This window comes from Ambystoma mexicanum, chromosome 1p, assembly GCF_040938575.1.
Source record: "Ambystoma mexicanum isolate Mex_15411 chromosome 1p, UKY_AmexF1_1, whole genome shotgun sequence".
Classification (NCBI taxonomy): Eukaryota; Metazoa; Chordata; class Amphibia; order Caudata; family Ambystomatidae; genus Ambystoma; species Ambystoma mexicanum.
In genome coordinates, this window is record NC_090921.1 from 734,215,029 (window position 1) to 734,228,448 (window position 13,420).

The following is a 13,420-nucleotide window of genomic DNA, read 5'->3' on the forward strand; positions in this document are numbered from 1 at the left end:
AGGAATATGACTAGGCGTAATGAAGAGTAGCATTAAGTAATCCACCCATTAATGAAAAAATGTGTTTCTGAATTTACGCCTCTATCTCCATGGTGACCAAGGAGGCCTCCCCGAGACAATGCAATAGAACACGCATGCTCGGAGGCACTTCATTACATAGTTTGTGTGTCATAGGGGGCATGGTCTCACTATTATTTTGATGCTTAAGGGTACGTAGGAGGACCTTTCAGTGCTATTTCGTTTTGCCTGGCCTTAAGATGGCAGGCGTAGTAAACAGCCTACAAGCAATGACGATGACTAGCAGCGCCCCTGTCATGCAAAGCGCGCCTCTGCGCAGGCGCAATAGGGAATCTAGTGACTGGAGGAGGTAGTATCGGTGAACGAACTGGCGCTAGTCTTCTAGCGTCAGGCGAGTTTTGTTTGTTGTGAGAAGGAGGAGGGATAGCAGTATCGTGGGAGAAAGAGACACTGTTTCTGAACCAGATCGGATATAACAACTGGCCGCAAAGGGGGGCTGTACAAGGACTAAGTTCGGGGGCAGAGCAGTACCCCTAGGAGCTGCTCTACCGAAGATGGCGACTGCCTTGGAGCCCGGGAGTAGCACCAGCCCGGGTAAGACTGAGCCGGTTGTAGTAGCAGCCTTTGAGGGCAGTGTGGAGGGGAAAGGGTGGTGGGGGTGGATTCCAGTGGATCTGCCATGTGATGTTTTCCGGTGATCTCTGAAGTAGCGATGTGTGTCATGAAAGGGGTGCAATTTCTCTTCGAACCCGTTAAAAGGTCTGCTTTGCAAGGTGGCTAAAAGGAATTAAGCGTGTCAGAGGGAGGGTGTCAGTAGGACAGGGCTCTACAACCTTTGACTTGCCAGATGTGTTGGACTACAACTCCCATGAACCCGAACCAGTACAGTCAATGGTAAGGGAGCATGAGAGTTGCAGTCCAAAACATCGGGAGAGCTACAGGTGCAGAGCCCTGAAGTATGTATTTTTTTCCCCCTGTGTTAAGGAAGGAATGTCTAGTGGAGTTGGCTTCTGCACAGGGCCAAGCAGTGATGGCGATGCGGTTTAAGCAACGTGTCTACTTTTGAAGTCGTTGTCTGCTCGGAGATTAGGTGGTTTAGGAAAATATTGTTATAGAATCGGTGGAATAAGCTTAATGCCTTTTCGACACCATTGGCAGAGACTGTACATTAACAGGTACTTAAATGGCGTGACAAACTGATATCGTCAAGGCACTACAGTGGCAATTTACTAGGGTGTGCCACTTCCAACGCCGCTCCCCCCCCAAACATTTGCGTGGAAGATGTAATTATGGTCTCGCATGTGATCGCCACACCCAGTGTATGCTATCGTCACCTCTTGTTTGGTTGCTTACCGCATACCATCCTACATCACTTCCTACAGATGTTTTAACAATGACTGTCGTGTACACAGTTCACTTGACCTTGCATGCAATGCTTGAATAATGCTCTGGCTGAAGCTGGGGTGGATGCCGTTGGACTGTCTGCCCAGGCAGAGAGATGTAGCCTGAAATGCGTGTCATTGAGCTGCTGGCATAAGTAATGGAATGCTTATGTTGGTTTTAATTCTATGTGGTACCATTATGTGTTTGTTCCTCCAAGTTAATAGTGCTTCTAACCTGTGCTAGAAATGGAGCCAACTTACTATGGGAACTGGCCATTACAGTGAGTGTACATCCTCCCACCTTCGTTTGGGAGGAGGGGGTGTCAGTGATGTGGGTGTGTCCGAGGAGCAGAGCGCCAGTTCATCTCGGCCTGAGCTTATCAAGATCAAGTGACGCTGGGGAGAGGGAGGGCACCTTCACGAGAGACTGATCATATGAATCAGCACACCATTTTATATTCATAGTATGCCTGTGGTAGTGATTGTAGCATCCAACCCTTCCAATTCATGCACACCGAGCTCTGCCCCTTTTATTTGTCAAATTGGTCACCTTTTCAGGAAAAATGGTTTTAAAGTACGAGACTTGTATAGTCATTTGGACAGCATGTTATTGGGATGCTTGTATTGTGCTTGAAATTCAAACTGTCCCGCTTGTGGCTTATCTATAACAACGCTCACAAGATTGGCTCAGAGCGATTCAGGGGCTGTTACCAATTCAGGGGCTTGTGGGCACCGATCCTCTACAGAGTCGTGCCTTGGAAAGACAAACTTTTCCGGAGCAGAGCCCCAACTTGTTCCAGCCCAATTCCTCCTCAACTGATGACATTGCACAAAAATACATTGAATGAAAGTAATAAAGTATAAAGAACCAAGGAAATTAGAAACGGAACCACACACAACCACAAACAATAATGGACACAATTACGAATTAACAACCTTTGTAAAATCAATTTAATTTTGATTGCACACAAAGTAAAAAAAAAAAATTGTTTAGTGCTTTGTACTGGTGAGCCTGGACATAGTTGGAGATCAAGTGGGTCTGGCGATATGGTGATGCTCTACCTTGCCTGTGCTCCCTTCGGTAAGATGATACTTTATAACACAAGGCCTCTAGCCTGGTGGTGGTGGTCTTAATTTCCAGAGATAGGGTGTTTAGTGACCTGGACCAAGGGGGTAAAGTGGGTTAGAAATTGCTCAGAGCTTTTTATCTCATACTCCTAGCTGTGGACAGCCTGATTAGCTTAACACTCTATGAAACTATCCCTCAGGCAAAGCCTCCCCTCCCCAGCACTGCCACCTGGCTTCTTGGTCATTCGACCCATAAAGCGTCTGTCAGTGGATGCCTTTGCCTCTACATTCTCTGCTTCTCCTACACATGTGGCTGACTCACGCCCTGACACAGCTCTTTCTAATCTGCATTTTTCTATTTCCAACACCCTGGACATCCTTGCCCCTGTCATGACAATTCGGCTGAAGCTTACCTCCAAGTGCAACTCTTGGTATGATTCTGAACTCGCTGCCCGGAAACGCAAGTGCAGGATAGCTGAGAGAAAGTGGAGGGCTTCGGGCGCATCCACTGACTCTCTGTCCTGTCCAAGAATAGAGCACACATTCAAGCCCGCATCTCTGCGGCCCCTAACAACACGGCCAAACTCTCTAAAAATCTGCAAGGCACTGGCCAACCTTGTTGCAGTCTTTACCTCCCAGGCCCTCTGTACGGCTCTGGCCTCACTTCTCTGCAAAAACTCAGGACATTGTGTCCTCTATCCCCTCTTCCTCACACAGTCCCCCCCCCCCTTGGCCACCTCTCACTCTCCTCCTCCATTCTCATCTTTCTCTCTCTGACAACACCTGACAAGGTTTCTAGACAAGTCCGATCTATGAAAGTGTCGTCCAAACCGGTGCTCCTCTAGAACCATCACAGACCATATTCACACCCTCACTCCAGCCGTGGCTGATTTCTGTAATCACTCTTTCACCACTGGAACTTTCCCCTCAAGCACTCCCTTGTGCACCTCCTCTTCACGAAGCTGTCTGCCGATCCTACCTGCCGGACAAACTATCGCCCAAACTCTTGGAAAAGCTGGCCATCTCCCAGCTTACTCTCCACACTGAATCTGTTGGTTGTCTACATGAACATCAGTCTGGCTTCAGAGCTGCCGGAGGCACTGAAACTGCTCCCCTGAACACCCGTGAAGATCTGCTCTCTAACCTTGATTCCTTCTGTCCTCATCCTCATTGATCTTTCCTCTGCTTTTGACACGATCAATCGACTCGGTGAGAACCAGGGCATCGCGGATCAGGCCCTGGAATGGCTGCCCTTCCTCTTGGACGATCCCTCCCAGGTCGAACTTGGTCCCTTTCTCTCTGCCACCTCTCTCTCTCTACCTGTGGCGCTCCCCAGGGCCATATCCTCTCGCCATGCTTTTTCAACCTCTACTTGGCCCCTTGTGCCCACCTGATCTCGACCTTCTCTTCTAACTGTGACTTGAAAGAATAGTGCCCAGTTGCCTTCCGGGCTCGTTTACGCTTTATACATAAATAAACTAAGGTCAACTAACTTTGTTATGTGGACGACACTCCGCTTTCCTTCAGTCTCCTCGCTCATTCCTGACTGTCCATGAATCAGGGTTGGTGCGCCTCCAACGATCTCTGCCTTAATGCCAGCATGACGGCGGTCCTACTCACTGGGACCCCTGCCCCTGATTTCCCTCTCTCACTCTGGCCACCCGCCTTGGGCCCTCTTCCTTCACCTTACTGCGATGCAAAAAACCTTGGTGTCCTCTTCGACTCCATTATCTCTTCTCACATTTCGGACATTGCCAAGAAGTCCCACTACCAGCTGCACCTTCTCACTTTCCCCCAGAAGCTCCCTGTCTCCAAAGCTCTGGTTCTCTCTCGGCTGGACTACTGCAACAGCCTCTTTCTCAATCTTCCTTCCTCTGGAACTAATCCAGAATAGCACTGCGAGACTTATCCCTGGCCTCAAGCCCAGGGACCATATCTCTCCAGCCCTGAAATCAGTACTGGCTCCCGGTGGCTGCAAGGATCAAGTTCAAGGCCCTTTGCATTGGCAACAAGGCTTTCTGTGGGCCAGCACTACATCCAACGCTCTCTTCCAAAATACCTTCCTTCTCGAGCCCTTCGCTACATCCAGCTCTCTAAGGGTTATACGCTTATCCAGGCAGAGAGTTGGGGGGGGGGGGGGGGTAGCTCAAAACTGTCCTTACTCCCTCCCCTGCTGCCCTACTTGTCTGCTGTACCGGCTGGTTGCATGGATACCTTTTGGAGTCTTACTGGGTACCAGGCTCCTTCTTGATCGGTCACCCTTGTCGCGCTTAGAAACTCCTGTGTACTGGCACATTATAACTGACTTGTATCATAACACCAGGAGCTACTTTTGGCTCCAGCAGCAAACGGGTGCTATGCAAGCATAACTATATGGCATTCTCTTTCTGTATGTGGGAATGTGCATAAAGAACCATTAGATACCTATAATGAAATGTGTATGTAACTGACAAAAAGTTTAAGTTTTTCTCTTGCAAAAGTTTATTTGCAGCCCGCTACATATTAGATCCTGCCTTCCTAGGTGATGGCTGATATGCTCGTGAAGTCTTAATTTCGACCCCTTGGTAAAGGAACCAAAGCAGCTCATGGGGGAACTAACAATTGGCATCTGAGGGAAAGCAAGAGGAGTGGGTAGTGACGGAGGAGTTGGCCATGAAATGGGAGGCAACTCATCGGTAGATATAAATACAAAGATGAAGAATTTAAATAGGGATTGGTGTTGCATGGTAATGCATGGTAATCCACCCCACTTGAAGATGGTGGTGGGGCAGCAGCGTTTGAAGTTATAAATGGTATCATTGGCCAAATATGGAATTGTATTGAGAGATGAGTGGAAAGCGAGGGCTGAGATGGGGCAGGGACAGTAGTCGAGTCAGCTGAGGACAATAGTGTAAATCAAGGTCTTAGTTGAGTGGTTTGTTTTATGCGAGTGGATTTTCTATATTTTTACATTTACCCTGGCAGTGTATGGAATTATTTGAGATTTAGTTTCCTGCCAAAGGGATACCCCAGTCTGAAAGTCTTGCGGGGGAGGTGGTGTGTTAAGGGCAAAAGAGAACAGAGAGAAGAGTTTGGGGTAGGGCGGAAAGTGACTTTGGTCTTGGATGTGTTCAGCATTAGACCCAGAAGTTCTATCCTGTGACAAATGGCAGAGAGATGGTTGGATATGCTGAAGCAGAGAACTGGGTTTAAAGATGTGAACAAAATGTGGGTGTTCTAAGTGAGGTGGCTGGAGAAGCCAAATGAGACACTGCTACCCGGGGAGCTTTTGTATGAAGAAGGGGGCCAAGAAGTAGAGGTGCCAGTATTCCATGCAAAGATAAAGGAGCAATCCGATAAGTCTGAGGACTTTCTCCAGTGGTAGTTCCTCCCCACTGTGTGATGCCTGACTACTAGGACCTGGTTTTAGCTCTTGCTAATCTTATCGTAATTCTGAACCATCGGATTAACGCCTCATACAAGTCTAGGTTTTGGAACTTGATACATGCCACTTGCTGACAATATATGGTAGAGTTAGTGAGCTAGGTCAATGCGACTTTCTCTGGATTTTCTGCAAATAATATGGGACATACTGATTATTCTCCGGCTTCAAAGTTTATGTACACCTTCTAAGTAATTTTGTGGAAATGCCCTCCATTACTACAAGTTATCTAGAGATTTCGTGGGAAGCCTTTAAGCATGAAGGAGTTACGTTTTGAATGTTGGTGATTGCGTTACTTGGCCCCAGTTTGTTTGCTAGGTTAGGATGTTGGTGTAAGCGTGTAGTATTCTTGCGCTGTAGCTTGCTGCCCCGAGGCCATTATCACATGGTGTGAATGATTAAATGCTTTGCCCTTCCCACGAGTTTGAGTTAATCTATAGTTTACTGTCAATATGGGGCATCATTCGGGGGAGATGTTTTGAATTAATTGCATGTATCCTCCCGTTTTAAATTGTTAATGCATAATTGACATCGACCTTTCATAGCAACATGTTTTCCATTTGATTTTTGGAACACGTTCACTGTTGGCAGTGGGTGGGTTGGGTATTGCCTCTTATGCGATTCTGAAGGGTTCTGGAGTTTGTTTGGTTACGTTTGATTTTTCACTTGGTGGTCGCATGTCTACATACCTGGGATGCCCACTGTTAGCTGACTGCTGCCTTTGTAATCTCTGTGTCTTGGAATTTGCAGCCGGTGCGTGTCAGTGTGTGCAATCGCCTTTGGTTGTTCATATGTTCTCTGTGCAGTCCGTTTGTGCGGGTGTGTGTTTTGTGGTACCTGAGGGTATGACTGTGCTTATGGGTTTGTTTCTGCTTCGTAGGTTGGGTTGCAATTGTGGCGTGCGTGTATGTACCCCTTGTGTTCTGACTGACCATGTTAACTGTCCGATTGCCTTTTTTAATTCAAACCGTATTTTGTTGGTTTTTCAACAAATAGAACAACGTCACCATGCACGGGTTTATATCACCAAGGCAGTGGTAATAGGATTAAGAACATCATCTCAATAAACAGCAATGAACTCTTCTCTCTATCTGTCTGGCTCCCGATACCATTTCCTTTTTATTCTTTACGAGATATTCCGTGTTGCTTTCAATGTGAGATTCAGACAAGTTGGCTTTGAGACAGCTTGGTGCTTGTCACGTGTGCTTGGGTGGGAGACTGCACTGAGTCTTTGTGACACATGCTGTGGGCATCTGTTTGGGCATCCTTTGTTTACTTATGGGTTCATCCATCTCACTTTTTATCCTCCTTGCTGTGAGTGTACAGGTGATGGTTTTCCACTGCTTGCGTATGTCTCGCTTTGGTATATTTATGGTATTTGCGATATCGGTTGTTTCAACCAGCTGCACTTGGTGAAACTCGTCAACAAGGAACTGGGCAGTCCTACGTCAGATGCCATACATTGGGAGGTCAGGATTTACAACTCCTGGTCATTGAGCAACTGATCAGGGGGAATACATTGTACAGAAACCAGGACGAGCAAGGCCTTTGGCCAGTGGTCTGATTGTTTAATAAGCGGTACAAGTTTCATCTTTTCAGTGGGGATGTTGCTGCTATAACGTGTGCATGCCTCTGATACTTTAGGCATTCATGAGAGATGCTAGATTACCTACTTTTGTGAATAACGCCTATACTATTTCTCCTTGAGGCTCCTGCGTGGTCCTTGCAGGCCTCTTCACCACTCAGGTAGGCTCTTGTTTCCACAGAGCCCCTCCAGGTACGAGCAAGGATGATTATTTATCTACATACAAGACCCGGTGCCCTGCACTGCATCCGCCGCCATCAGCCACCAGTTCCCAATCGTACCGAGACTCACATTCGATCCAAACCCCACACAGTTTCCAACACAAACATTCTCATTCACGTGGCTGCAGACAGGGTGCTGTATACAACAGGATGTCAAGTACAGAATATTGAATGTATAAACATGTTAACAGCAACGCAATACCAACCAAGATACAATCCCCCTCATTTTTAAAAACAAGAAAACAAAAACAAAAAAAACAAAAACAACGGAAAGAGAAGACAACTAAAGCATGTTAAACAAACAGCAATAACCAAATATCTAAATGATGTTAAACCCGAAACAAAGTTTTATAGTGGTTAACAACTACTTGTCCATAACATAATCCTTAGACCAAGCTGGCGGTTTTCTAACCCTTGTACCTCGAACAACTCTTCCATCATCAACACCAAAAACATGATCATCTCCATGTACATACGTTTCTCTCATATCACTTGCCTGTTGTTCATTCACCCCGTTATGTACTGGGTGTGAATCATCTTCAAATAGTTCGATAGCTCTTCTGTTATCTCTCTTCCTCATCCGTTCTTCCCGAACACCTTCATTCCTCCAATTCCATTTACTGACCCTATCTAAATTCCAAACTGAACCACCTGGGACTGTAACAGCCCTTTGGAACACTTCTATTACCTTCACAGATTAGAGTACTTAGACTCACCTTTTCTTATATTGTGTCCCTTTTTGATCCTTACAAAATCATCCGGCACAATTTTCAACCTGTTCTTCTCAACACACTCCTCCTTACTAATACATTCACTTTTGTCATACTCTTTCTTCTTCCTATATTTGACCCAACTAGGATTGAGCAATGTTTGGTACTCTGCCTCTCATCATCTCAAATGGGGACTTTCCTGTGTCCCTCCTAACAGAAACTCTGCTACTCCATAATTTCTATTTGAGCGCCTCATCCGCAGGCATATTATTTCTCAGCGCTTGTTCAACTGTTTCCACTATGACTCTTGCACCTCTCCACCAAACCATTGGATTGAGGGTGATAATACGCTGAGAACCTCCAATCGATCCCTGAATGTTCGGCAAACTCTTTCATTTCTCTGCTTCTAAACTGTACTCCATTATCACTAATTATAACTTCAGGGTATCCCGCTCTTCTGAAAACTTGTAGCAAAAATCTTATTATTTTGCCAGAATCAACTTTATTCACTAACTTGATCTCCAACCATCCTGAATAATAGTCCACCAACACAATCATAAATGTACCTTCTTGCCTTAAATTTCCATATGGCCCTACGATGTCAATACCTAGCCTATCCCATGGCGCTTCAACCTTTGACATGATGATAGCTTCTAATTTATGACTTTTTAGCTTTTGTCACTATTCTGGCATGGCCAACAATCTGACCAATCTTTCAACCATTAAATCTGTACCAGGCCACCAATACTTCACCCTTACATTGTTTATTGTCCCTGCAATACCTGGATGCCCTTGATGAGCCTTTTCAATTAAATCCTTAAGTAATATCTGTGGAGGAATTAACTTATCTCCTCTTAACAATAAATCACCTTCTACAGAGAACTCTTCTCTGACTTACCAGAATTTTGTAACACTCATCATCAACAAACCTTTTTTCAGGCCAACCTGACTTGGCATACTTCATGACCTTAAGTAGGGTTTCATCCTTGGCAAGTTCATTTTAACCATGTTTCCCTCGACGGCACCTCAAACTGCTGCTACTACCTCACCATCTTCATCAGCATACGTGTCACAATCCACTATGGGCAATCTAGACAAAAAATCAGCAATCACATTCCTTTTTCTTGGAACATACTTTACTACAAAATGATAATCTTGTAATGTGAGACTCCATCTGGGGGAAGCTCTACACATTCCACGTACTGTAAGTACTTCTACTAATGGTTTGTGATCCGTTTGTACCACAAATTTATTTCCCCATAAATACTTCCTAAAGTAATTAGTAATTAACTGCCCAAACGCAAGCTAACATTTCCCTTTCAATAAGTGAATATCTGCTTTCAGTATCAGAAATTGCTCTGGATGCGTGATTTATGACTTCTCATTCACGTGGATGCAGACAGGGTGCCATATACAACAGGATGTCAAGTACAGAATATTGAATGTATAAACATGTTAACAAAAGCAATGCAATGCCAACCAAGATACAACAAAACTGCATTACTGAGAGATAAGGTGGTGGAACTGCTGGGTTTTGTTTCGGTATTTTGTGAATTGGGTATGCTGATCAACGTGCTGAAACAATTTGCCGTGTATTTTTTGTTTTGGTTATTGGGTGGTGCTACATATAAGCCAACATGATTTGCATTGGAGTACAACTAGGAGAGAGAGGACTTGAGCAGGGAGACAGTTTGTGGGTGTTTGGTTATTTACTGACCCATTGACTTCCCAAAACCTTCCCACTCACTACCTGCGCCTCCCCGTTCCTGTGATCATTGAGCTAACTTTATCAAGTAGTACGATCAACTCTGTGCTGTAAGTGCCTTCCAGTTTTTTTTTTAAGCAGTCTTCAGAGTTAATGGCTTGACTGCAGCTATTAACGCGCTACTGGTGTAATTTTTTTTTTTAAAACCAAGGATGCCTTCAGTTGCTTTATTCTTTAGCAGCACACATGTTCCTGCACTGAAGTCCTGTTAAAAACGAGCATTGGAAAAGTTAACAGTTTTGGTTTGTCACCAAAACACCCTACTTGTTGCTGCCTCCAATGTAACTTGAATCATGCCTATGTACAATCTCATGTAACAGCGCCTCGATGCCTTTGCGTTGTAATGCGCTCTACAAATGTAAAATAAATAAATCGTTTCCCTGGCACTGCTTTTATATTCCCTGATTTTGCAGCTGTTATTATTTTATGGTTTGGGAGTTCATTATGGAAGTATCTCACAAGTACCTATGATACACCCATACTCGTGTGCTTTTTTTATTTTGGGTTTTCACTGCTGCAGAATGCTATAGGGATTATCGGAATCAATGTGTAAACCAGGGCAGGTTGCTGGATTTGTGATTGCCAGTTTTGACTGGGCATTTGAGTATTGTTGAAAAGAGGGTGTTTTTGTGCTACATTGTGATGTTTACCTGTAGAGTGCTTTTTTTCGTCCAGAGTATACTCGAAAGCACCGAGGGGATGGAAGATGGTTGATGAATTAAGAACAAAGAATTGTCGAACATGGTGTGCGGCAGGAGTAGAACTAGCTCGCGTCAGAACAAAGCTCATCTAATTGGGAATCACATTTCCCCTTTACTCATTTCTTATGCCTGCGCCAGTCTGCTTTCTGCTGACTTTTTAAGGACTCTTAAGTTAGCGCTACGTTTTTAGCTTTGACTATTGGGTGACTCTTTAAGTGGCATAATAAGACGAAATTATTGCATTGGAGTAAAGCTAGAAGGGAAATGAGATGGGGCACACAGCTTGTAGAGGGGGCGGGGGTTACCTACCTATTGGCTGCCCATTAGCATGTTAATCCCTGTGCCACTCTCCGACTACCTTCCCATACACCCAGTTCCCCCCACCCCCCTGGGATTTTTTAGAGCTAACTATCAATTGCCTCTGTTATTTCTAAGCAGTCTGCTGAGAATCGATGGCTTAATTGAAGTTGTAAATGAGTTACTGGTGATATACATTGTCTTAACCAAGTTTGACCTCAGCCACTTGATTTAGATATAGTCCTTGCTTTGAAGACCTTTATTTGAAGAAATTTAAAAGCACAAAGCCAAGAGCTTTGGCTTGTGCAAATATACTTTAGATACACGTTTGCCAGGCACTGTTATGTGGCAAGTTTATCGCACCATTTTTTTCGAGCTGTTGACATTTTATGGCTAGGTACTGTGCCAAGCCTACACAAAAGCCAAAATTGTTGGCTTTGCCAATGTTTGTTGGTGAATTTAGTTTACATCAGTTGATCTGTTTTGCGGCATCAACGCTGGTCTTTCTCAAGTGGCAGAACGTTGCACAAGTTAACTCCAGCAGCAGCGTGGGTGATCAGTAACGCAGCATTGTGTAATTCTGGAGCATCTCTGGCAACCACTTTACTTCTTTTTGTAAGAATGCTCCCTGAAGTATATTCCTGTGATCTGCGGATCAAGAGGTTTGCCATGTTGAGATTCCAAAGGTCGCCATGGTAGCGAACGTTCTCTAGCGTGCTATTGTTGCTGTCGCTTTCGCAGGCGTGCCATTAAACTAGGTTAACAGAATGTTTTTACAGGATGTCTTTTCCAATTCTGAAAATTATTTCAGCACTAATTCTAAACGAACGTAACAGATCAAACTGGCTGTTAACTTGTATGCTACTTATTTACCAACACCCGAGGACAGGGGTGTTAAGAGAGATAAATGGCAATGCATTTCGGAAATTCAGGTAGGTTTCAGGAAGTTTTGTTCGTTCTGGAAAATAGTGTCATCATAGTTTAAAAAAAATATTCTCTTTAAAATGAGACGAAATATATGCAATGTCAACCATGTTGATGTGTTCCTCTCCAAAATGCCTGCTCGCCTTTAACGTGTTTGGTTCAGAACAATCTTGTTCGTTTTGCAGTTTTTTTGGCTCTTAGAGCAGTTTTACTTCCGTTTTTGCCATATATAAGCCCAAACTATTACGTTTGAGCGCACATAAGAGAGTGATGGCATGTAAGGAGGGACATGCAACCTTTGTTTGGATATTCACCTACCCACAGTCCCCCCCCCCCTCCCTTGTGCATTTCTGTCCTACCCACTACTCCCTGTCAAAAATACACCATGCTGGGATCTAGTTAAACGAGCTCTATCGCAACAACACGCTTTATGCTGTATATGGACGTCATTTTAATTTGATTTCACAAGAGGTTATTGCTTAATTGTAGCTGTAAAATAGCTCCTGTGGTGATTTAAAAATGGTCTTAACCTTCAGTCACTGCATGCATCTATTCCATGTACTGCAGTCCGTCCGGTTAAAAACGAGCATTGGCAAAGCCAACAGTTTTTTGCTTGTTTTGGGGTAAACAGTATTTTCTGTTCACCAACTTCGGCCCCACGACATTTAGAGGGTTCATGCTTTGTTCGGTTACTTGCCATTTGTGAAGAGCTCCTGCCTGGATTGCTTTTATGCCCGCTCCTTTCTTTCTACATAGTGTTCTAGTTGTAATTTGCAGAGTGTATATTTGTGAATTTCCATATTCTATATCCTTAGGCTTGTCGCTGTCTGCCCACACCTTGCATCTGTTCATAAAGCCACGACGTGCCTAGGTGCTTTATCATGTTGGCTTTTTGGACCACGACCATGCCTAATTAAAATAGCACCATTTTGCCTATTTCGCATCTGTGACAAGGTGGATGTAAACAAATTAAAATAGCTGTGTACTTAGAGCGCTGGTTATCCAGGCCTCTTGTTTGGCCTCCTTTTTGATTATGCAGTGTTGGGTATGTGGGGGGTGGCTAGAACTTGAAACTATTACCTGATGAGTTATGTGGCATTTCCTTCCTCTATCAGCTCGTCTGATTGGTCACAGGAATAGCAGCGTTATTTGTCCTGTTAGGTTAACTTCTGACATTATTGGAGACAGCGTGGAAAGTTACGCACTCAACATGCTTTGTGGACATAAACCAAAGAGCAGTTTCATTTCACAGACATTTTTTAGGATCGACTTAGTTTCTATTTTTAAGGACATTGATGACCGGCATGTTTGGCATAGGCACGTCTTAA

At 44.5% G+C, this 13,420-nt stretch overlaps 1 protein-coding gene across 2 annotated transcripts in view; it reads left to right on the plus strand.

Annotated features, from left to right (window-relative positions):
* Positions 1-322: 322 nt before the first annotated feature.
* PIP5K1A (phosphatidylinositol-4-phosphate 5-kinase type 1 alpha) overlaps positions 323-13,420 on the plus strand; it is a 750,147-nt gene continuing 737,049 nt past the window's right edge. The window contains exon 1 of one of the 2 annotated variants that reach the window (XM_069650241.1): positions 323-612. In XM_069650241.1, the coding sequence (XP_069506342.1) occupies positions 573-612 (40 nt within the window). In that variant the 5' untranslated portion in view covers positions 323-572. The remainder of the gene's footprint in view (positions 613-13,420) is intronic. The other variant, XM_069650243.1, reaches the window with a different exon arrangement.